The following is a 24,262-nucleotide window of genomic DNA, read 5'->3' on the forward strand; positions in this document are numbered from 1 at the left end:
AGAGAAAACAGCAGTACTTTGTGTATCCAGTCTGCATACCAAGCAAGAGAGCAACAACCTTCAAATCACCACAAAGCTGCCACTGATGTTGGTCATAGTTTATGCACCTCAAAAGTTGTTTCATGTTGGCATAGGTTTCCTTCATATGGACTGCATGACCAACTGGAATGGATGGCAAAACATTGCCATTATGCAGTAAAACAGCTTTAAAACTCGTCTTCAATGAATCAATGAACAGTCTCCACTCATCTGGATTGTGAACGATGTTGAGGGCTGCCATCACACCATCGATGTTGTTGCAGGCTACAAGATCACCTTCCATGAAGAAGAATGGGACAAGATCCTTTTGACGGTCACGGAACATGGAAACCCTAACATCATCTGCCAGGAGATTCCACTGCTGTAGTCTGGAGCCCAACAGCTCTGCCTTACTCTTGGGTAGTTCCAAATCCCTGACAAGGTCATTCAGTTCACCTTGTGTTATGAGGTGTGGTTCAGAAGGAGGATGGGAGAAAATGTGAGTCCTGTGACATTGATGGTTCAGGACCAGAAGTTTCATCCTCTTCCTCTTCCTCGTCTGACTCAAGTGAGAGGGATTCTGGTGCATCAGGAACCAGCAGTCCTTCTCCGTGGGGTACTGGGCATATAACTGATGGAATGTTTGGATAATGCACAGTCCACTTTTTCTTCTTTGACACACCTTTCGCAACTGGAGGCACCATGCAGAAGTAACAATTGCTGGTATGATCTGCTGGCTCTCTCCAAATCATTGGCACTGCAAAAGGCATAGATTTCCTTTTCCTGTTCAACCACTGGCAAAGATTTGTTGCACAAGTGTTGCAGCATATGTGTGGGGCCCACCTCTTGTCCTGATCTCCAATTTTGCAACCAAAATAAAGTGATAGGCTTTCTTAACCATAGTGGTTATACTGCGCTTTTGTGATGCAAAAGTCACTTCACCACAAACATAGCAGAAGTTATCTGCACTGTTCACACAAGTACGAGGCATCTCTGCTCACTTTGGCTAAACAGAAATATGTCCCTTTGCAAAATCAAACACTGACAAATAAGAGAGCACGACACTGTATGATTTCTAGAGCTGATATAGGGCAATTTGTTCAGCAGAGTGATGTAAGCTTCGTTATGATTGCATCATCCATGACTTCTAGGAATAACATGATGCAATTCATATCATGTATGATGCAATACCAGCTTCAGATTGCATCATTCATTGTTTTGCCTAAAAAGCAAGTACTGTCCAAACCCAGTCATAGATTTATTCATAGATCCAGTCAAAGATGTATTTTAGTCATTTCTGGTTTAAATTGAGATTCCTTCCCTTTATAACTCACTTATCCTCCGCCATTCCCAAGTCAAGGGTCGTATATACTGACCCAATAGCATATCTTGAAAACTAGAGCCAATCAACAATTTTAAGCATAATTTTCGTTCTCAGTGACCCAGAATTAGTAAAGTTTGACTCCATTTATTTCAGAAGCATTTTGGCTGTAGAGCAGTGTTATTGGAGGTTTTTCAGAACTGGTTAGACAAAAACCTATCAGAGATGGCCTAGGTATATTTGACCCTACCTCAGTGCAGGGGGCTGGAATTGATGATCTCTCAAGGTCCCTTCCAGCCCTACATTTCTAGGATTCTATGAATATCAGCTCGCAAAGGTAAGAATTAGTGCTCACTCAATTTTTGAAGAAAAAGTGCTTTAGATAAATGCAAACAAGTAAACAGAAGTCAGAATCCCCTTTGACTCCACAACCTGGCAGTAGTTTGCTCTTGATGAACTCTGTTGGAAGCCAGGAACTATTCTCATAAGCTAAGTTATCAAGATATAAGCAATAGCAAGCAATCAAATACAAATTAACACGATATTATGCTAGTTAACCCCTGTGAGACAAGGACAAAGGTTAACAGTTGGTTAATGAAAAAAGTCATTCTCTTTTTGCTTGCAATTCCTTTACAAGCTTATGGTTTTCCATCAATCAATAACAGCTTCTGTTCACTCATTAGCTATCTAATCCCCTTTAGCTTCTCAAGGGCATTACAGAAAGCACCGCTCAGCCCAGCAATGTTCTCAGAACGTTTCAGGAGGACGTGCATATCATTTTATTGTTCAATGGCATGCTCAGAAGCTTTGTAGGACCCTCTCGACACATATGTACAAAAATGCCCTGACCAAAAGTGGAAAGGCCCAAAATGAATGGCACAGTTTACGCAGTAGTGAAGGGATCCAAAAATGATGTGCAATTAATTTCTTCCACAAACTGCTCAGATATCATGGTGCTGTTCAGATTAGATCAAGAAGAGGATTATTTGCAAAGCACTAAGCACGCACTTATCTTTAAGCATGTGGGTAGCTGCCTTGAAGTCGATGACATAGGAAAGTGATAGGCAATCCTACCTAAGCTCATGAGCCAGTAAAGCATGAGGTTAACTGTAAACACTTTAATCAATGATTTCAGTGGGAGTGTCATGTGCTTAAAGTATTTGCAGAAGTGCTTTGTTGGACTGAAGCCTTAGAGAAGATGGCATTTTCTATAGCTTCAGCTCCAAATTCAACTTCAGGTTAGTGTCAGAGGGAAACTGGGCCTTATAATGCCCCTCCATAATGTAGGTCAATTGAGTGATTGCAAATGTTAATGGGTGACAGAAAACATCTCCCTCCATATGCTCATATTTTTCTTCATCTGAACTTCTCAGCTGTCTGGGGGGATAAACTGAGAGATCATCTTTGATTTTTTTAAAATAACCACATCACTTTCCCCAATATTATATACAATCAATAATTAGTTAAAAAAACTCACTTTGCTAATGCCTTCATCTGTCCATTGAAAGTAACAACTGTTCTGACAGCAGTCAAAATTTCTTCCGCCACAGTTCCTGCTCTAGCATAAGCAGTCAGCTCTTTTGTAGTGAATGATGCCAGGAACTGGAAAATTCAGAGGGTCGGGGGAAGGGAAAAGTATTTTATGGAAATCTGTTTAACTGGTGTAAATTACATACTGATACAAAGGGTGACCAAACAGTTAGGGAAAGAGCCTAGAATTTAGGAGACCTGGGTTCAAGTCGCCACTCCAACAAAGTTTTCCTGGGCAACTTCGGGTAAGTAACTTCTCTCCATGTTTCATTTCTCCATGTGTAAAATGGGAATCCCTGATCTTGCATGGTGTTGTGAGGCTAAATACAATGAAGATTGCGAGGCACTCAGAAACTATAGTAATGGAGGCCATGTAAGTAACTTAACTATCTTAATTATAGGTCACAATCCTGTTTCTTCCTCCACCATTTTCATTGCTTGGGTGGGGGGAAGGGGGAGAGAAAACAAAATACAACCTATAAATGGAAACACTTGGTAAATTTTTCTGTGCATTACAAGCAATATCTATTAATGTGGTCACAGTTGATGAATGCTGATCATTCTCTTCCCATGTGCTGAGTGGTAGTGACTGGAAGCAGTCCAGGCCTCCATGGCATGCCAATGCCTGCCTGCTGATGCTCAGTGTAGACAGAGCTCTGCAAATTTTGGGGCAGAGTGGAGTAGGAGAAGGGCTGCTCTCCATGCTCTCCAAACTTTGGGGTCATGTTGCTTTGGGGTTCACTCCCTCTCATTCTTATTTCTTTTCCCCCAGCACTTACGATTGATCCAACTGTTGCTGCTGCAGAAAGGAGAGGGCTAACTGACAAAATCACCAAAGTCAGTTTCCACCCGTAGACGAATCCTATAACAATCCCTGTCAGAAACGTAAAAAAGAATTGTACAAATATACAGAACTTGTCTCCGATGCCTTCATGGATGGTGTTAATGTCCCTGTTAATTAAAAAAGAGATTTGTTAACTTTGATGAATGCCTCCTCCTCGCACATTTTTCTGTTTTACTGGAGAAAAGCTTGTCAGAAGTTTAACTGTTCAAATCATTGGTCAGTAGGAATTTTGGACATGGGTACTGAACAGCAGTAATGACTCTTTGTGGGGCTAGGAAATAGCAGATCACAACTCATTTTCTGTGATGTAACCTCTAGATAGACTTCTGCCATTGCTACCCCGGCTCATTCACACGTGACCCAATTCATTTATGCAATACCCAAAAGGAATAATCCATACAAAAACAAAAATTCACCGCCAAAATCTTTACATTACTTTTTCCTCCAACTTCCCCTGTGTATTCTATCTTCTTCAATTTTGTTATTAGATTTTAAGTTCTTTTAGGCAAAGAATATCTCCATTTTGCGTCCGATACAGTGACAAGCACTGTGTTAGTAAATTATTATTTAGAAAACCACTGTGTGTCACACTAATTTTCTCTTGCTATTTACATACGTGGGAGCTAGGATTGGTGAAATTCAAGCCTCTCTCATTCCCTTCAGGATTCACATCTTACGAAAACTGGGCATATCCCTCCCTGCAAAAATTAAATCTGGAGAAACTCTTCATACCCTGATCATACCTTCCTCTGAATCCCTGTACAAGGGACCTGATCCAAAGATTCCTAATGATTTTAATTGGTTTTGGATCAGGTTCAAAATGATAACATAGTGCCCATAACTATGAGTGCAGTTTCATTTCATACAGTGTCAGGGGTTTCAGTGTTTGTAAACTAGCTGGAGACAGCAGAGCTGTTTATCTACACTAGTTTGCAAAACCGCTCATAGACACTGCAAAGCTAATGTCAGAGGAGTAAGATATTGCATTTCACAGCATAGGCCCTCGCAATTGAAATGTCACTGAATCCCTGAAAATGAAGTGAAAAATGATAACGAATTCCTCCCTCAGACAGCAGTAATATTTTGGGTTAAAAAGCTTTCCTGGAAATCCCCTGTAGCTAATTCTATAAAGGTAAACATCAGTCTTCTTTTTGGTTCATGTTCCTGATGCACAGATAAATAGAGCCTTCTCACTGTGTCAGTCGGGTGTTCAACATTCCAATCTGGCTGGTATCAAACCAAGCCATCTCCTGGTGAAGTATTGCAAAAAAAAACTTTTGTCGGATTCTTGCTGTCTGTCTTGCAGCTGAGGTCAAAAATGTCCAGACTTGGATGGTGCTCAGTATCATTACAGCAAAGGAAATACCCACATAGTAGTAGGCAAACCTGTAGTAAAACAATAAAAGTCCATAAGGTCAATTGCATCTTGCAAGACAAGTTAGACACATCAGGTCACGTTCAACCCTGCTCAAGCCAGTGGGATGTAATTGAGGGTCAAATTTGGCTTACAGCCTAATGGACAAAAAAATACAGAAACTACACTGTGCTATTCTTATGGAAATAATTGCAGAGGTTCTTACCTGCTCATTTCAGCTTCTATATCCAAACCTGGAATTGCTGGACAAGTAGAGTTACTATTCATCACAGCTGAAAGATTAACTGTAACAAAGAAAAATATTCAGTTTTATTAGAACAGGCATAAAAGAAATCATGGCTGTTTAAGACCATAATCTTATGGGTGTTTTGTATGACACCACACTCCCTGCAACAGCTCTGTAGATTTAACTTTCATGGTGGCCATCATCCTTCCAGTGGAGGATCAAACAGGGGAAACTTCTGAGTCAGCTCAGAGAGTTACTGTACAGTGATGTCATGGATTTAGCTCACTACGTCAAAGGGCACTGGTAAGATCATAGCTTCATCTGATCTGACCTTCGGATTCCAACAGTGGCCAATATCTGATTTTTCAGAAGTTGATAACTCCCCCTTCTACCTCACATAAGGCAAAATTCATCCAGGCCAACACCATAACTCCGACTTTTATGCACCACTGAGGTTCTACCCAAGCCTCAAAACCCAAATGTGGTCCAAGTGGTGGCTCAACCTTTTGCTGGCTGTCTGCAAAAAGGTAAATTTCACTAATAATGCACCTAACCAAATGTGCAAAACTGTTCAGAACTGGGAGAAATAGGAGACCCTTTCCAGATGTCAGCACATATATTTTAGGGTAAGTTATGATTGCCCTTATCATAAGCTTAGCTCATACAGAGGCAAAATAGTATTAATGGTTCTATTTTGTTGTTTTAAAAATCCAATCACAGAACTTGATTTGCTGACCTCCTGGGACAGTGAATTCCATGGATTAACTATAAGCTATAGAAAGTAGTAAATCATTTTATAGTTACCAAATGTACTGCTCTGTAATTTATCAAGTGTCTAGTTTGCTACTGTACTATACAGCAGGGTAAAAAGGAAGGACTCCTCAGAATTCACTATGCTCTTCCTGGCTTTAACACCACAGCAGCACTCCATCCTGAACATCTACCAATCTAGTAAATAAGAGACCCTAACAAATATTTTCAGAAGTTGAATAAACTTTTTTTACCTGAAGACATATTTACTGCTTGGCCAATCATCACAAATCTGTTTGTCATCTCTCCAGTGACAATGATAATAAGTGGGTGCACTGTTCCATTTGCAACAGCTGCAATCAAGCCTATTATCATCAAAATGATATCCAGCCAATCAGCATACCCAAACTACATGAATATAAAGAAAAGGGTATTAATTGAAGGTTGACAAATTCACATAATTGTGACAATATCCTACTAAGACATATAGAATAGGATTTGATTTTACATAGCACCATTCTCAATTTGGGTATCCCAAAACACTTTATGAAGCAATGAATTAGGTACTGTGAAGGCAAACACAGCATTTGGAATACACTTTGAAAAAGCTTACACACAGTTTTAGGCCAGTTTTTATTGAGGGACTTAGGACATGTTGGCAGAATGGCAGGATGAATCCCCTAATCTGCAGGAAAAAGCATCTATCTTACATTTTTCACAAAGTGATAACATCGCCTGTGCAACTCACTGCCTCCCTGTGTGCATTCTGCTACATCCCATATTTACTCAGTGCATTTAAAATGTAAACAAGAACAGGTAGTTGACAAATATTTGGCTGCTGCCTACCAATAGAAATGGGTATGTAGCAGTTATCACATTTAAGAAAAACACAGCACTTGTTTCCCTGGATAATTCATGAGATATTATGCACTAATGGTAAAATTATCTCCAGTTGAGAGAGCCAGGGCAAGGCCCTACTTACCACACATGCTTCACTTCAGTCCTTAACATGGGTGAATTTCACTCCGTCCTGGTGCTAGTGCTGAAACATCATCAAACACTGGCACTTAGCTGTGGGGGCAACTTTGCACAACAGGCCATATTTTTAAAGAGGGAAGCCTGAGATCAACGCACAAAAATGGCTGTGCGGCAATACTAAGTTTTGCACTGACCTCTTTCCTCCCTTTCGAAATGCAGTATTGTGGTTGCACATTAGTCTGTCACCATAACGTACAACAGGCAAAGAAAAGGAACAATGAGAAATAAAAATCAAACCAATAAACTATGCACTAACCAATTTCAAAACGCCAACCATCTTTTCCTTTGACTTCTCATTTTTCTTTCTAAAGAGATCAATGCAAAATTAATCCAGGCCCTTTCTTGAAAGGCAGGGCAAGAAATTTAACAGCATATTAAGATCAAGGAAACCCTACTTTTTCTTGTTCTTTTTTAACTTGTCATTTTGCTCAGGTTTTTCATCATGTTGGAAAGTAGGATTGCCATAGCCATTCCTTGCAGATCCTGTGGAGGGGAAAGTAGGTTTTGCTTTCACAAATAGTAAGGTCTTTTAAGTCAGCTTCTTATGAAGCACACTAAATCCCTTTCTGAATTATCGGAGCACCAAAACAGTTAATTTTTTTAAAGCAGGAAAACCACGTTTTTCTCATGCTCTTGAAACAACTCAGTAACTTTCAATTTTTTCCTCCCCAAAAATCACATCCAAGCTGAGAACAAACATCATTTTCAGCCCAAAAAACTAATTTTAAGGGAAGTCATTAAAGACTAACTTGGGCCTCAGTCTTGCAAAAACTGAGGGTATGCCTAAGTGTATGTCTACACTAGAAGTGCTACAGTGGCACAGCTGCAGCTATGCTCTCTGTAGCATATACACTTACTACAATGATGGAAGGGATTAGTGAATCCACCTGCTAGGTTGATGGAAGAGTTCTTCTGTCAACCTAATGGTGTCTACATTGGGGCTTAGGTTGGCTTATCTATGTCTCCCAAGGGCATGAATTTTTCACACCTCTGAGAAACGTAGCTAGGAGGACCTAACTTTTAGGTGTAGACCAGGCCTTTGTCTTTGCAGGATTGGGGCCTTAGAGTGGAACAGGCATACTTATTATTTGTTGGTACCTAAAGGCCTCAACCCTACTGTGCTATGGCTATACAAAGACAAGCAAAAAACGAGGATCTCCACTCAAAAGAGTTTATAATCAAGGAATAAGATGAGAAATAACAAGTGGATGAAAGAAACAGACAGAGGAATCACAACGGAATAGTGAGGTGACTGTGAACTATAGGATAAAAGATGGTCACAACACACCAGCTGTCTATCCTATCTCAACCTGAACTATAACTACTGTGTTTTCCATCACTAGTTTTTAGAACACCTTTGTAGAGACTTACAGGACGCTATTATGTTTGCTTTGATTATATAACAATTCAAATTCAGTTAACTAGTTTCTGACTCACATAGTGGAGCATGTATCAGGGAATAGGCATGTTAGTCTGTATTCACAAAAACAACAAGGAGCCCGGTGGCACCTTAAAGACGAGCAGATTTATTTGGGCATAAGCTTTCGTAGGAAAAAACCTCATTTCTTCAGATGCATAGTGGAGCATTTTCACGCTTAGGCCCCATTGCTGATGCATGTAAATAACTTTAGGCATGTGAGCGGCCACATTGAAACTCAATGGGACTACTCATGTGCATAAATGCTCACCGGATGGGAGCCTTAGTTATTTTTAAGCTAGAGTGCCTCACTAGATACACCAGGGTCACTTAAGTTGATAGAAAGGCCACACAGAGCTACGCCCAGCCAGTGCTGTGATTAAGTTAAAAGAGAATACATGTATTCAGTGCTAGCTAAGAATATTTTCCGAATGCCGTTTCCTCCACAGAGATCCCCAAGAAGGGTCCGGGTAAAGACACCACAGAAGAAAGCTTAATAGCCAGAGTAGCATTATTTGTGGAGGACGATGGGAGGGCTGATCTGTTTTTCCATTGAAATCCCTCATGGCTACCAGACAAGATTCAAAATGTGGCTTAGTTTCGTGGCAATGGAGTACATCCTTCCAACAGCTAGCCTAACATTCAAAAGAAGAAATAACGAACCGAAAAACTTACTAGGATCAAGTGGTTCCTTTTCTGTGTAATTTATGAAATCATCCTTCATTGTGTTATTCTGTTGTATGGTTATTAGACTTGCAGAAGTAAATCACTTTTGGTAAAATCTGCATACACAAGAAAACAGCACAACCTTTCAGAGACAATAGCCATTCAAAGAGTTCACATTAAGATATGTTTATGTTTCTTTATTAATTGTTTGTTTAATTGTATTAACTGTGGCCACCTGCCCTTAGCACAAGAAAGCCTTGTCTGTGCCTGATGGGGGTCAGCTCCCCAACTCCAGTGTCCATAGGCAATACAAGCACTCCCCTTTAGGCCTAGGCAGGCCCTGCTCTCTCTTTATAGGTTAGTGATAGGCACATTCCAAACCCCTGAGCTTCAGGTATTGTTGCTTTCTGTTCATGCGAGAAGGACCAGGGAAGTGAGAGGGTGAAGGAATAAGCCTCCTAACATCTTGGTGCCGTTGACTCTGATGCATCGCATCAGATAGGTGAGTAGCAGCCTGTAAGTCCCCCTCCCCAACAGTCCACGCAGCTGCTTGGAGGGGGTATAGCGAACTCTCGTGATGGTAATTAAATTATATCAGGGGGTCAGGTAGAGTGGCTACTACCACCACGATGCTTCTGTCCCCAGAAGCCTTGACAGCTATTCTGAGGGAAAATGGGCCCTTTTCCCACAGAAATGGTCTATAAAGGACAGCTGCAGGCAGCAGGCGGAGGAATAATCTGATCAAAATTATTTGACTATTGGGTAATGTAATCAAAATCACTAAAGGAATGTCAGGGGTTTCTATTGGAACTGAACTTGACTGCCACTGGCTGTCTCTGGTTGTACAAGATGGAAGTGTAATCGGGGTACAGTTGTGTAAAAAAGTAGTCACAGTGCAAGGGATGTTAGGCAAAAGATAATTTTGTGTGTGTGCATAGGAAAAGGAAGAGGGGAGCAATGATGGGAACACTGAGCCTTGGGGTGGCTCTGGGGGATCAGACTGTCACTTTGAGGGTGCATGAAAACTCTGTGGGCACGGGGGAGGCAGTTACACCTTGTGTAAAATTAATATGGCTAATATAATGTTATGGAGGTTAAACTATTTCCCAGGACATGTGCAGTGTATATTGGAAAAGGGGTAAAAGAAATGCAAACAAAACATGGTACTTAATTAAAATCCTATTAGGGCTCCAAAAGGAGCCACAAGAGATTGTGCTTTATTTTTCAGATCTCTTTATGTTTTGGAGCAGGAGATGAAAGTGAAAAGTAATCAGAACTCTGGTGGAAGTGAAATGTGTTCCTTTTAAGACACTCTCTGAGCTGCTGATAGCTTTGCCAAGCCAAGAAAGCCTCTGTGTGGATGCAAATTACTTAGCTGATGGGGGAAGGAGGAAACTGCCCATAAGTAGCAGCACAAAGAACCTGCAAATAATGAATACATCTGGTCAGCAAACAAGCTACTAGAAGACTCAGATTATGGCCCTCCAGAATAAGGAGGTGAAAAAACAAGTCAAGCCTGAAAATAAGGGGGACAAGTTAACCTAGGGTTACCATATCTAATAAATAAAAAAAGAGGACCCTCCATGGGCCCTGGCCCCACCCATTTCCCCACCCTAGCCCCGCCCCAACTCCGCCCCTTCCCCACCCTAACTCCGCCCCCTCCTCCCTCCCACTCCCAGCCAGGGGGAAAGGGCTGCCCCAGCGCTACCGGCTTCAGGGTTTGCCGGGCAGCCCCCAGACCCTGCGTCCCCAGCCGGCGCTTCCCCAGCGCAGCTGGAGCCCGGGAGGGGAAGCGCCCAGCTGGGGGCACAGGGTCTGGAGGCTGCCCGGCAAACCGTGAAGCCGGTAGTGCTCGGGCTTTGGGCAGCCCCTATGCCTCCGGACCCTGCGCCCCCAGCCGGGCACTTCCCCTCCCGGGCTCCGGCGGCGCAGGGTCCGGAGGCATGGGGGCTGTCCAAAGCCGGTGGCGCTCGGGCAGCCTGGCTCTTAAACAGAGACGAAGAGGAGCAGAGCCTCCAGCCGCGGGGGCTCTGCTCCTCCCCGACTCTTCGGCTCTATTTAAGAGCCGGGCTGCCCGAGTGCTACCGGCTTCGGGCAGCCCCCGTGCCTCCGGAGCCCGGGAGGGGAAGTGCCCAGCTGGGGGCGCAGGGTCTGGAGGCACAGGGGCTGCCCGAAGCCAGTAGCGCTCAGGCAGCCCGGCTCTTAAACAGAGCCGAAGAGTCAGGGAGGAGCAGAGCCGCCATTTTCCCGGACATGTTCGGCTTTTTGGCAATTTCCCCCCGGACAGGGGTTTGACTGCCGAAAAGCCGGACATGTCCGGGAAAAAGAGGACGTATGGTAACCCTAGTTAACCCTAAGGGGTGTGTGTGTGTGTGTGTGTGTGTGTGTGTGTGTGTGTACAGAGCAGAAATCTGAAGCTGTCTCTCAGCTATTACCTGAGAATAAACGTAAAGCTTGGTACAGCAGAGAAACTATTGCAAACCTGCTCTGTTGTACAAGAGGGGAAACTGAGGCACATCACCTCATAAATGTCATAAATGACCAGTGAGTGGGATAATTCACTAGCCTGACTATAGAACAAAATAAGGACAGCCTGGAGGTAATTCTTCTGTTTTTCCTGCAATTAGCAAGGAAATTTGTAAAAGGAATTGGTATTATTATTAAGCAATAATCTGTCCCCACCAGAGGGGGTGGAAATTATTTCTTTTATTTTTCAGACACTCTACAAGCATGCTGGCGCCAGCAGAAGAATAACCTAAAATACCATGGATCTATGTTTTGTGTTGTTTGTCTGTGGTGTTTGTCTTGTTTCTAGCATGACGTGGGTGGGGGATGGCTTCAAAAGGCTGACCTGGAGGGGAGATGTGTATGGGAATGCAAAATTCTCAACTAGGAGGCCAGCACCTGTGTAATAACTACCATGGTGCCTGGAAATAGAACAGCAACTAAGGTGGGCCCCACAAGCCCTATGGGAATAATGAGAAGGGGAGGAGCTCACTGGGAATCAATGGAGGGGTGTGTAAAATGGTGTAAATCGAAAGAATATTTGGATCTGCCCCTCTCCTATGACTATGGAGGAGCAGAATCAATGGCCTATGGCAAGGGGTGGACAATTGGGCGTATTGTGTATAAGGTGTTTTGCTGAAAATGTACATATTATTAGGGGCACAATTACACCAGCCCCTAACCAAACTACACACATCTACACGCTGCTATCTGGACTTTGGAGCACAAATGGATCTGTAAATCTTATTGTTGTGAATAATCAAACCGGGGCACACTGCCTGATTCCATACCAAGTGGTTAAGTTGGTTTGGACAATAACCCATTTCTCTGTGGACGTTCAATGGACTTATGATGTGGACAAAAGCATGCAAAACCTGCAGGGGCAGCTTGTTGCAGCTTGTTGCAACTGCCAGCAACTGGACACATTAAGATCTTAACCCTGTCAAAGGAGGAGAGGCAGTGTTTTGGTGGTGGCTCGGATATTGGACCATACTGCAGTGGTCAGGACTCAGTGTTGCTGTGGATTGTGTATTGTTAACTGTACTTTTGTTATGTTGCATATGGAGATAATCTATAAGTAATGCAATGAGCCGTCCCCACCCCGCAATGGGCAAGGCAACCCGGACCCGACCTTCTCGGGCCCACTCTAATGGGAAGTCTGGAACACTAATTGGAATAGGTGTGGTATGCCCGTACGAGAGAAGGTGCAGGGCACTGTACTACACAAGGGGCAGTGGCACAAATGGAATATCGACACCTTGATGTCTAGCCCTATCAGGAAATGTGTCGCCATATGTCCTATGCTTTTCCAGGGATACCTGGGCAGAAGGATCCCAAAAGAAAAAAGAAGAAAAAAAAAAAGGGGTGGAGTGTTAGGATATAGATATTCAAGCCTGTCTGTAAAGGCCTATACTTTAAGAATTTACGTGTATTCTTATCTAGGGGTACCGTATTTCAGCAAGCAAAAAAGAGGATGGGAGGAGCCCCGCCCTAGCCCTGCCCCTGTCTTGCCCTAGCCCCGCCTCTGCCCCTTCCACTCCCTCCCACTTCCTGCCCCCCTCAGAACTCCCAACCCTTCCCCCGCTCCTTGTCCCCTGACTGCCCCCTCCTGGGACCCCTGCCCCTAACTGCCCCCCAGGACTCCACCCTCTATTTATGTACAGGCGTGACTACCTGCTCTTTCCTGGTTACTATACGCGGCCAGTCCGCATCCACATCCAGTAGTTAAAAAAAAAAATAAACTAATAATTTAAATTGGAATTTCATCCATTAATAAGTATTTATTATATAGTTAAAACCATTCTATTGAAGGACAGATATTAAATAACACTAAATATGTTAATGTTCAAAACAATATTAAAAATTTGAAAATTTAGAGCATGGAAACCAAAATAGCTAAAATTTAGTTTTGGCAAGATACACGGAATGGAAACTCCGGGATCTTTACCTGTCACTGAATATAGCCATCATACCAATAGTGGAATATAAAACAAGTCTACATATACTCTCCTTAAAATTTTTACTTCTGTCCATTCCCAATAATTGTAACAAATCATTATTCCCTTCACTCCACTTGCCATGCGCCCCAAGCACAAAACCAAAGTAGTGGATATTTTTACCTCCCGTTAAGTTTTTAATTTCTTCCTCTAACTCAAGATAATAAGCCACCTTCTCACTGTGGGCTTGTTCCAAACTTCCGGCATTATCCTCCCATCGCACTGTAACATCAACCACCACTGCTGTATCTCCTTTTATAAATATAATATCCGGCTTTCTTAACTCACCCTTACTATTTCTCAAATGGGGCTCTATTATTGCCTTCCACCCTAATTTACCAACCTTATCTACAACTGCAGACACTACTCTATTATGCCTTTTTATCCTAGCATTCTTAGTCTTATAACATTGTCCTGAGATATGGGGAACAGTCTCCCGCACTTTACCGCACCATCTACAAAGAGCATTCACACCTCCTCTTCCTCTTGCTAATGTCTCCCTAGTAGGATAAATATTTGCCCTAAGCTGCAATGCTGCGATATACGCTGACGATTTAACTCTACTAGAGTTTCTAAAAATCGAATTACTAATTAAATCATTTTAAAAATATTTTATCCCTATTCCCTGACATCTCAGTTCCGACCATCTTAAAAATTCCTCTTCCCTCCATTTCTTGGGATGAGATGTTACTGCACTAAATAACAATATTTTATCCACAAGATTTTCTCCTGCATATAGATAAGATAGGTCCATCCAATCATCTCTCGAGACAATATGTCTGCTCCATTTACGAATTAACATATTTGGGATTTGCACACTAAACTTAGTGAGAGCTAAACCACCATCCCTACCTCTAGAATAAAATATCCCATCTGTGGTACACTGAGGTAAATGTAAAATCTCTTTAACTATTTTTCTAACTAACACATCAAGATCGTCTAAAAGATTAAAAGGGGGTTCTATTAAAAGAAGATTATAAAATAGCTTCGGTAAGATGTATGTCTGTAAAATTAATATTTTTTGGGCCGGTTTTAATGGGGCCTTAATTAAATTCTCACTCCAATCTTTCAATTTTTCTTTAAGTACCGGTCCCCCTACACCTATCCAGGGATCTATTCTAGCTCCTAAATATTTTTCAAAACCCCTGGTTGAACATATTCAATCTTCTCTGACCCTATCTGCCAATTATCCTTAGGATTAACTACATAGGTTTTATGTTTAGTTAAAATATGAAAGCCTTTCGTTTTCTTCACATTAACAGAGAGATTAGTATTTTTACAAAACTCCTCTAAGATACCCAAATTTTTGATCATTCCTTTATATGAGCTACTTAAAATTGCCACATCATCGGCAAAAGCCAATGACGTGACACTATTACCCTTAACATAAAAACCACTTCCTTCTACTTCTAATCTAGTTAAAAGGGGATCCATAGCAATATTAAACAAAATTGGGGACAACGGGTCACCCTGCTTGACCCCCCTCCTAATTAAAATAGACTCAGTAGCTTCATCACCCACCCATACCCTAGTTGTGCAATTATCATAAAGATCCCTAATAATATCTATAAAATGTTCATCTATACCAAATCTTCTCAACCCGGCTATTATATGTCCGTGTCCCACAGAATCAAATGCTTTAGCCAGATCTACAAACATTATTGCAATTTCATTCCCATTTCGTTTAGCCCCTTTAATCAAATTATCTAATATAGCAATATTTTCCTCACACCCAGGGGCGGATATAAACCCTTTTTGTCTACTACATATCTTAACTGTTTCCACCAGTCTTTTTGCTAATATTTTGGTATAGATTCTAATCCAAACTGACCCAATTGTCAATGGTCTCCAAGATGTTAACTTCTTCATTTCCTCCTCATCTTGTGTCTTTGGTATTAAAATTGTTCTATTTTTCTTAAATTCATCTGGTACCTGTCTATTTAGAAACCATATATTAAAAATTTTTGTAAATATTAAGGAGTCTAAATTAAAAATATCCCACAAATTGCTCACTTTTACTTTATCTGGGCCAGGAGCACTATCTTTTCTTATTTCTCTTAAAGCTATTCTAATCTCATCCACAGAGATCGGACTCATTAATATATCATTATCCGCATTCTCTGTAGATGATGGCCACCCTATCATATTACCATGTCCAATTGTTCCCAAAATATTTACATAGTATTCCTCAATTTCTTTCATAGGGATAGCACACTTAGCCTTATCTGGCTCTCCCATTATAATGCGAGTCAATCTTCTTCTATCCTTATCAAATAATTGTTGATAGAATTTATACTTAGCTTTCTTTGTAGCATATCTCCTACTTGCATTAAATTGCTTCCTTCTCCCCTCCTTTCTCATCTTCCCTTTTCCTTTATTCCTCAACTCTATTTGACTTTCATTTCTAGGGTCCTTTCCCTCTACTAATGAATAACATAATTTTTCCAACATTGCCCATCCGAGAGCTTTTGTTAAATCCTCCTTTAATAATCCTTCAATTTCCCCTAAACTATTTATTATTTCTCTTCCCTCCCTACTTTGTTTTCCCCATTTACATATTTTCTCCACTAAATCCACTTCTGGATGTCCTTTTAGTGGGAAAATCCTCTCTCTTGGGGGCGGAATTTCTAATATATTTACTCTAATGTCCTCTACCTCAGTCACTTCCTCCCTATCTCCTGTTACCACTAACTTCTTCTTTGCTAATTCTCGTCTTTTATCTGATATTTGTTTATTCGTTTTGGTCCTCATCTCGCTCTCAATACATTTACTTATATTCCTTTTCCCAATATATTTCCTTTCCAACTGTATAAGCTGCGCAACCTCATCTTTGGTCCATATACGAGATCTAATCGATCCCTCTTTGATCTTACTTTTAGCAGCCATATCTTCTTTTCTTTGCTCATTCCTCACAGCAGGGTGTCTATGTCTACAGTGTTGGCTCAATCCAGATCTAGTATGAAAACCAAGCCCACAGACCGAGCACGTATGGCTCTTCATTGGGGTATCCGCCTTCTTGGGTATGCACTTGGGGTAGTGGCAAGCTATATTACGATATTGAGAAGATTTTCCACATTTACTACATACAACTCGTATGTCTTTACTTTTATGAACCACATTAATGTGTTTGGCCCATTTACCAAATGTTGGTAATATCTGGGGACATATTGGACAATTAAAACTATCAACGGGATACTCTAAATAAAAAACCCCATCCTTCCACGAACTACTTTCTAATATATTTATATTACTACCAGTACTGTTAAGATCCTTATTACGATCCCTATTAAAATCAGTACTTGGTCTAAAACTATTTAATAAACTAGACCCATTAACTAAATGAGCATTAAGATATCCCAATTCCCTAACATATGGATCATCAAATGTACTTAAATACTTAAAATCTGGATTAAAACTGTCCATAGTTAAATCATTAAAAGTGTCCCTTGTAAAAACCATCGGTAAGATAGATAAAATCTCCTCACCACGATCATCACAAACATCCTCCTCTACCTCCTCTCCATGCTCCACTGGGAGGACTTGATTCTCACTCTCATTCTCATGAGACTTCATTATAGTCCACACCATTTTATCCATTGGTCCAGCGACCCTGATCACACCCCTAATATATTTAACACTGTCGGCTGGGGCATCAAAGCCAACAGCGGGGGCATTATTAACCCGGTCCAGCGCCAATCCGGTATAAAAATACTTTTTTCCATAGCTAAAAGATTTACCCTTCTCAGGGGGAAACTAACCCTTTCCAGGGGGAAACTAACCCGTACCTGGGGGAAACTTACCCTTTCCAGGGGGAAACTAACCCGTGCCGGGGGAGGCTACCCTTACCAGGGGGAATCTAACCCTTACCAGGGGGAGTCAACCCGTACCTGGGGGAGGCTACCCTTACCAGGGGGGCATCCATGTGGCACCATATGGGGCTGCCCAACCCGTCCCACACCCCACTGAATGTGGGATGTGGGTTCGTCCTCCGCAATCCGCCTGGCTATCCAAGCCAGTTACCGACTCTCACCACGAGGAGGTAGTGGTTGGACTTGCAATCCAGAGGCTTTCCTCAAAGAGGGGTCCCAAACAGCATAATGTCGAGCTCTAACGGGCGTGTGAGAAAAGGCTCAGATCTTGGTAGGGGTTGCCCCTATTGACCGGGCTCACGCCCACCCCCACCTCACCGATAACCCATTCTCTCACTACCCTCAGGCAATGTTTCCGTCCAAGCCCGACAGTTGAGAGGGTCCAGAGACGCATGGAGAGCCATTAAGAGAGCCTCTTGTCTCTTGTCCCCCGACTTCCCCCTCCTGAGACCCTCCCCCCATCCTAACTGGCCCCCTAGGACCCTACCCCCTACCTGTACCCTGACTGCCCCAACCCTTAACCACACCCCCACCCCCAGACAGACCCCTGGGACTCCCACGCCCCATCCAACCACTCCCACCCCCCTGACAGCCCCCCCCCCAGAACTCCGACCCATCTAAACCCCTCTGCTCCCTGTTCCCTGACTGCTCCGATCCCTCTCCCCACCCCTGCCACCTGACAGCCCCCCCAAGAACTCCCAAACACCCCCCCCGCTCCTTGTCCCTTGACTGCCCCCTCCTAGGACCCCTGCTCCTAACTGCCCTCCAGAATCCCACCCCCTACCTAAGCATCCCTGTTCCTTGTCCCCTAACTGCCCCCTCCTAAGATCCTCCCACCCTAACTGCCCCCCAGGACCCTACCCCCTACCTGTACCCTGACTGCCCAAAACCTTATCCACACGCCCCCCAGAAAGCCCCCCCCCGAACTCCCAACCCCCCCCATCTTTTGACTGCCCCCTCCAGAACCTCCCTGCCCCTTCTCCAAGCCCCTGGGCCCCTTAACCTGCCGCACGTCCCGGCACGCTGGGCAGCAGGGGAGGAGGAGCGGGGGAGGAGCTCCAGACTGCCGGAGGCGATCTGTGAATGCAGGGAGGGAAGGAGGGAGGGAGGGAGGGAGTGATCTCTGCTGCAGGGGAAGCGGAGGAGGGGCTCTCTCTGGCTGTCGGAGCCCCATGTAAGTGGCACCATCCAGCCGGCTGCCCTATTAGCCACGCATGCTCTGCATGTGGGGGGGGAGGGGGAAGGGAAGTCTGGACATTTACAAATTCCCCCCGGACACTATTTTTAGCTCAAAAAGCCGGACATGTCCGGGGGAATCCGGACGAATGGTAACCCTATTCTTATCACTTAACTAGTTATAGAGGTATAAAAGAAAGAATCAAAATCACTGTCTGTCTGTGTAAGAGCCTTCTCGTACTGTGACAGTCTGAGGCTCTATTCTTAGGCTAAGTAGGCCTTTGGCTAAGCAGCAGAGGCAGCCATACGCTGAGAAGTGAACGGTCACATCTTCACATTCCAAACTAGTCACATGGAAAGAAGGTGCTATTGGGCTGTTAGGAATACAATCCTGTCCTGCTATTCCTATCACCTCCAGAGAAAGGGAAGAGCCTAGAAGATGTAAAAGGAAACTTAGTTTGATAGCATCCTGTCTGGCAAGAACTCACTTATAGGGTTACCATATCTCATAAATAAAAAAAGAGGACCCTCCACGGGCCATGGCCCCGCCCATTTCCCCACCCCTAGCCCCGCCCCAACTCCGCCCCTTCCCCCACCCTAATTCCGCCCCCTCCTCCCTCCCACTCCCAGCCAGGGGGAAAGGGCTGCCCCAGTGCTACCAGCTTCACGGTTTGCCGGGCAGCCCCCAGACCCTGCGCCCCCAGCCGGCGCTTCCCCAGCGCAGCTGGAGCCTGGGAGGGGAAGCGCCCAGCCGGGGGCGCAGGGTCTGGAGGCTGCCCAGCAAACCGTGAAGCCGGTAGCGCTCGGGCTTTGGGCAGCCCCTATGCCTCCGGACCCTGCGCCCCCAGCCGGGCACTTCCCCTCCGGGGCTCCGGCGGCTCTGCGTAACTTACACTGTATAAGTTACACAGAGCCGAAGAGGAGCAGACCCCCCGCAGCTGGAGGCTCTGCTCCTCTTAGGCTCTAAGAGCCGGGCTGCCCCAGCGCTACCGGCTTCGGGCAGCCCCCGTGCCTCCGGACCCTGCGCCGCCGGAGCCCGGGAGGGGAAGTGCCCGGCTGGGGGCGCAGGGTCCGGAGGCAAGGGGGCTGCCCGAAGCCGGTAGCTCTCGGGCAGCCCGGTTCTTAAACAGAGCCTCCAGCGGCTGCGGCTCTGTGTAACTGACACTGTGTCAGTTACACAGAGCCCCAGCGGCTGGAGGCTCCAGCCGCCCCCGCTCTGTTTAGGAGCCGGGCTGCCCGAGCGCTACTGGCTTCGGGCAGCCCCGTGCCTCCAGACCCTGCGCCGCCGGAGCCCGGGAGGGGAAGTGCCCGACTGGGGGCGCAGGGTCTGGAGGCACGGGGCTGCCCGAAGCCGGTAGCGTTCAGGCAGCCCGGCTCTTAAACAGAGCCGCCATTTTCCCGGACATGTTCGGCTTTTTGGCAATTCCCCCCGGACGGGGGTTTGACTGCCGAAAAGCCGGACATGTCCGGGAAAAAGAGGACGTATGGTAACCCTACTCACTTATCAATAGCTGGGATGTGAAATCCTCATTTCTGTATTGTTCTATCACTGTAGTCTCCACTTTCCCTATTGTTTGTCTGTATAATCTCTGTCTGATTCTGTGATTGTTTCTGTCTGTTGTATTAATTAATTTTGTTGGGTGTAAACCAATTAAGGTGGTGGGATATAATTGGTTAAATAACCATGTTACAATGTGTTAGGATTGGTTAGTTAAATTTCAGTAAAATAATTGGTTACGGTATAGCTAAGCAGAACTCAAGTTTTACTATATAGTCTGCAGTTAATCAGGAAGTGGGAGGGGGATGGGAACAGGGACTGGGGGTGGGGAAACTGGAATCACGTTTTGCTAAGGGGGGGGGGGGAATGGGAACAGGGAATGGAAACAGGGAGACAGGCAAGGTTCTGTGGTGTCAGACCTGGGAAGGGGGACACTGAGGAAGGAAACTGGAATCATGCTTGCTGGAAGTTCACGCCAATAAATATCGAATTGTTTGCGCCTTTGGACTTCGGGTATTGTTGCTATCTGTTCATGCGAGAAGGACCAGGGAAGTGAGAGGGTGAAGGAATAAGCCTCCTAACAAGGGGGAAAGGAGGTCTGGTGCTGTCTGAATTTACAAGACAGCATGCCCCAAAAACCCACTCTCTCTCTGCCCCCACATACATACAACACTCTCCCTGTCACACTCCACCCCCACCCCCATTTGAAAAGCATGTTGCAGTCACTTGCATGCTGGGATAGCTGCCCATAATGCATCACTCCCAATGCTGCTGCAAGTGCCGCAAATGTGGCCACGCCAGTGCGCTTGAAGTGGTCAGTGTGGACAGACTGCAGTGCTTTCCCTACTGCGCTCTCCGAAGGCTGGTTTAACTCAAAGCGCTCTACATCTGCAAGTGTAGCCATGTCCTAATACAGGATACCCCCTCCGGTTCCATTTCTGGCTGAATGTTCAGGAGACTGATTCAGGCAAGCAGGTACTGCCTAGGGATCACTAGATATGGATTAACCGCCCACTCCCTTCTGACAGTGCTGATAGTCTTTAAAGCTTGGAACCCATGGGTTCTAAAATCCCAGATTTGGTGTGAGCTGGCTGCAGGGCAGGCAGGCTGGAAGCAGTGAATGGCAGGAGAGACAGGGTATCTAGTCCCGTTGCTGGCAGGCGGTGACAGGAGTATTGTCCGCTCCTAGGCCTTTTCTGCAGGCTGGGGTTACAAGTTAGGCCAGTTGCTGGGCCTGGAAGTGCTGTGCTGGCAGACTGCAGGCAGACCTGCTCTCCCCTCTGCTTCCCAATTGGTCTCTCCCACATGGCGGGAAAGCCGAGCTATTCATAGCCTTCCTCCTCCTTTCCCAGAGCTCCCAGGACTCCAGGGGTGATTTAAAGGGCCAGGGGCTCCCAGTCGCCCCCCGCTACCATCCCAGACCCTTTAAATCTCCGCCTGAGCCCCGCTGCTGGAGCCCCGGGGGTAACGGCGGTGGCCCAGGGCTCCAGCAGTGATTTAAAGGGCCCGAGGCTCCAGGCCGCAGCGGAGCCCTGGGCCCTTTACGTCACCGACAGAGCCCCAGCGTCTCCTGGCTGCTGCCGCTACCCTGGGGCTCGGGGCTCTGGCAGAGATTTAAACGGCCCGGGGCTCCGCTGCGGTAGCGGCAGCAGATGTAGTGTATTAAAGTGCTCTCCGTAGTAATGTGCTACTTATTGTGTACTGAGTCCAGAGAAGAGAAGAAAAAATGTAAGGTCTAGAAAACATGACCTATGAGGGAAGTAGCATCTTTTTACAAAAGCTGTTTCTTACAATTTGTACTATAAATAACTGCTACAGATAGCACATTTCTACAGGTAGCAGTTTCACATATACTATAGTGCAAGAAACGGCTACCTGTAGGCATTTGCTACACCAGGCAGCAGTTTACGACAGTAGCACATTCCTACCCTGAGCAGCTTAATACACTACACCTGTCTGGTCCCGACAGGATCGGACCCTCTTACTTTCACCCACCCCCATTCCCCCGCAGTGGCCACGATCCCTTTGCTTTCAGTCCCAGCGGCCAGGGCTCCCTTGCTGCGTATCCCTCCGAGCTGCCATTGGCCATGGAGCGCGCAGCCCCCAGAGACGCGGCCCCGCTCCTGCCGGGGAAGGTGCCCCGCTGCCCGCGTGCGGCGGCCGGGGAGCGCCGCTGAGCCCCCGTGGGAGGAGAGCGAGGAGCGCGGAGGGGCTGGGCGGGGGCTTTGCTCGGACACGCCGCTGGCGCCAGAGCGGCTGGAGCTTCCCCATCGCTCAGCCCTGGGCCGACCCCAGGCGGCTCCTGCCCGGGGCGGGGTGTGTGACTGTGGAGGCAGCTCGGTAAAGACCATCTCGGGGGATGGGAGAGATTCCGCAGCAGGAGACTGGCCCCGTCCCAGCGGTTCTGAGCCTCACCTGCCCGCTGCTCCCAGAGCGGGTGTGACTGCGGAGTGCCCACACCTGCCTTCACTCCCTAACCAAGGCAGAGTCCCCGGTGCGGTGTGTCCCAGACGCTGCTCTTCCGAAACCTCAGTGCCCGCGTTACCCTGCCCCTTATAAACAGCAGGCTGCTTCCCGCCGCCCAGTTTTCAGCTACCTTGTTTCCCTTCCTCCACGTACCGCAGGATCAGGTTTCAAGGTAATGCTCTGGGGCCCCCTTTCCACATCTCCTATCAGTGACTCCTTCCCCACAGTTACCCCCCGCCCAAAAAAAGAGTTACCTCCCCGACTCGGGGGAGGAAGTAGAAAATCACAGCATGAATGTGATCCGATGAAGAACAAGTTGACATCCCTTCACATTTTGAGGCCTTCTTCAGTGTGTTGGAAAATGTTTTGCTGTGGTTTGAAGGACAAGAAGAAAGTGATGCAGTGCACCATGCTGCAACTCGCACTGTACCTACTGTCAGTTCGAGATATTCAATTTTATGAACTTTTCAATGTTATGAACTCCTCAGTCCCCAATTAGTTTGTAAAACAGAGGTTCTGCTCTTTTTTGTGTGTAGACGCCCCAGCCAAGACTGGAGCCACATCGTGCTAAGCATTGTAAATACATGTTGTTCAACATTATCCAAATGCTTTTCCCTGCAAAATAAAATGTTGTCAAGGTTGACACAGTCCCACAGAAAGTTTAGATTTTGATGAAATGGCATTTTATGATGGGAAAATGTTCTACCTGAAAATTTTTGACCAGCTGTTATGTTAATAAGCAACTTTAAAAAATAAAGAACAGGGAAGCAAAGGGAAAGTGAGAGAAGGAGAAAGGGAAGAGTTGGCAAATAATTCCTGCAGTAACCGGATGAGATATAAGGGCCCCACTTATCACTTGGTAGAAGACCAGGGAAAGTTAAAGCAAATTGCATTATTTTTTTAAACCTCCTTTATAAGTAAAAGATGACCACAATTATTTAAAAGTTGAACATAACTGATAGTAGTGGACTGAAATAAATGCATTGGTAACTAGAACGGACATAAGCTTATAAATACAGCTTCAGTCTTTAACTATTGTGGAAGAAACAAACTTTATTTTTAGGTTGGAAGCAATAAAATTAGAGACAGCTTTATTTAGGACATGCAATTGTAAAGGAAGAACATAGCTGACAGAGAGCATTTTTGTTTTAGTTTTTTTAAAGTACAAGCAATATTACACAAGCATTTATATATTTTAGTGGCATGTATTAATTAAAAACATTTGTAGTTTGCTAATTTTATGTTTTGCTTATTTTTGTATTTTGTATTTTTGTTTTTAAATATTGCTATTTTAAGGCTGGGTTACATTGATTATTTTGCTGTTTTTATTTTCTTTTGACGTGAGCTTTGCTTTTATAGGTTCTGCGATATTAGGCTAAGACTTAACTTAATATTTGCTTTGTTTTTGATACTTAAATGGCAACTTAACCCCCCCCCCTCTTTTTTTTTTTGCTTTTACACTCCCCCTTTTGTGCTTTTTTTTTAGCATAACTAACATTTTTAAAATTTTAATTGCATTAAGCTTTGTATTTTTGTTTTTAGCTTAGGAGGATTAGAATTCGCCTT

At 44.9% G+C, this 24,262-nt stretch overlaps 3 protein-coding genes across 3 annotated transcripts in view; 1 reads left to right on the top strand and 2 right to left on the bottom strand.

The window, feature by feature from the left end:
* Positions 1-3,798, bottom strand: part of LOC135981317 (ATP-dependent translocase ABCB1-like) — a 49,513-nt gene extending 45,715 nt beyond the window's left edge. The window contains exons 1-2 of the mRNA XM_065583279.1: positions 3,649-3,798; positions 2,817-2,941 (exon numbers count right to left, since the gene is read on the bottom strand). Coding sequence (XP_065439351.1) covers positions 2,817-2,833 — 17 coding nt within the window. The 5' untranslated portion in view covers positions 2,834-2,941; positions 3,649-3,798. The remainder of the gene's footprint in view (positions 1-2,816; positions 2,942-3,648) is intronic.
* Positions 1-24,262, top strand: part of LOC101931388 (ATP-dependent translocase ABCB1-like) — a 432,036-nt gene that overhangs the window by 155,741 nt on the left and 252,033 nt on the right. The gene's annotated exons all lie outside the window — the stretch shown is intronic.
* Positions 4,900-22,847, bottom strand: LOC135981321 (ATP-dependent translocase ABCB1-like). Its single transcript, XM_065583284.1, has 7 exons — positions 22,646-22,847; positions 9,195-9,301; positions 7,498-7,585; positions 7,359-7,407; positions 6,319-6,472; positions 5,294-5,372; positions 4,900-5,099 (listed from the first exon to the last, which is right to left on the bottom strand). Exons 2-7 carry the CDS (start codon positions 9,241-9,243, stop codon positions 4,904-4,906), a joined length of 615 nt encoding a protein of 204 aa, XP_065439356.1. The 5' UTR covers positions 9,244-9,301; positions 22,646-22,847; the 3' UTR covers positions 4,900-4,903.

This window comes from Chrysemys picta, chromosome 2 (genome assembly GCF_011386835.1).
Source record: "Chrysemys picta bellii isolate R12L10 chromosome 2, ASM1138683v2, whole genome shotgun sequence".
NCBI lineage: Eukaryota > Metazoa > Chordata > Testudines > Emydidae > Chrysemys > Chrysemys picta.

Coding starts and splice junctions, on each gene's coding strand:
- LOC135981321 (XM_065583284.1), bottom strand. CDS start 9,243: ATGAAGGATGATTTCATAAATTACACAGAAAAGGAACCACTTGATCCT. Junction 7,586..9,194: donor AAAGGAACCACTTGATCCTA/GTAAGTTTTTCG, acceptor TCCCCTCCACAG/GATCTGCAAGGAATGGCTAT. Junction 5,100..5,293: donor ATAGAAGCTGAAATGAGCAG/GTAAGAACCTCT, acceptor GTTTTACTACAG/GTTTGCCTACTACTATGTGG.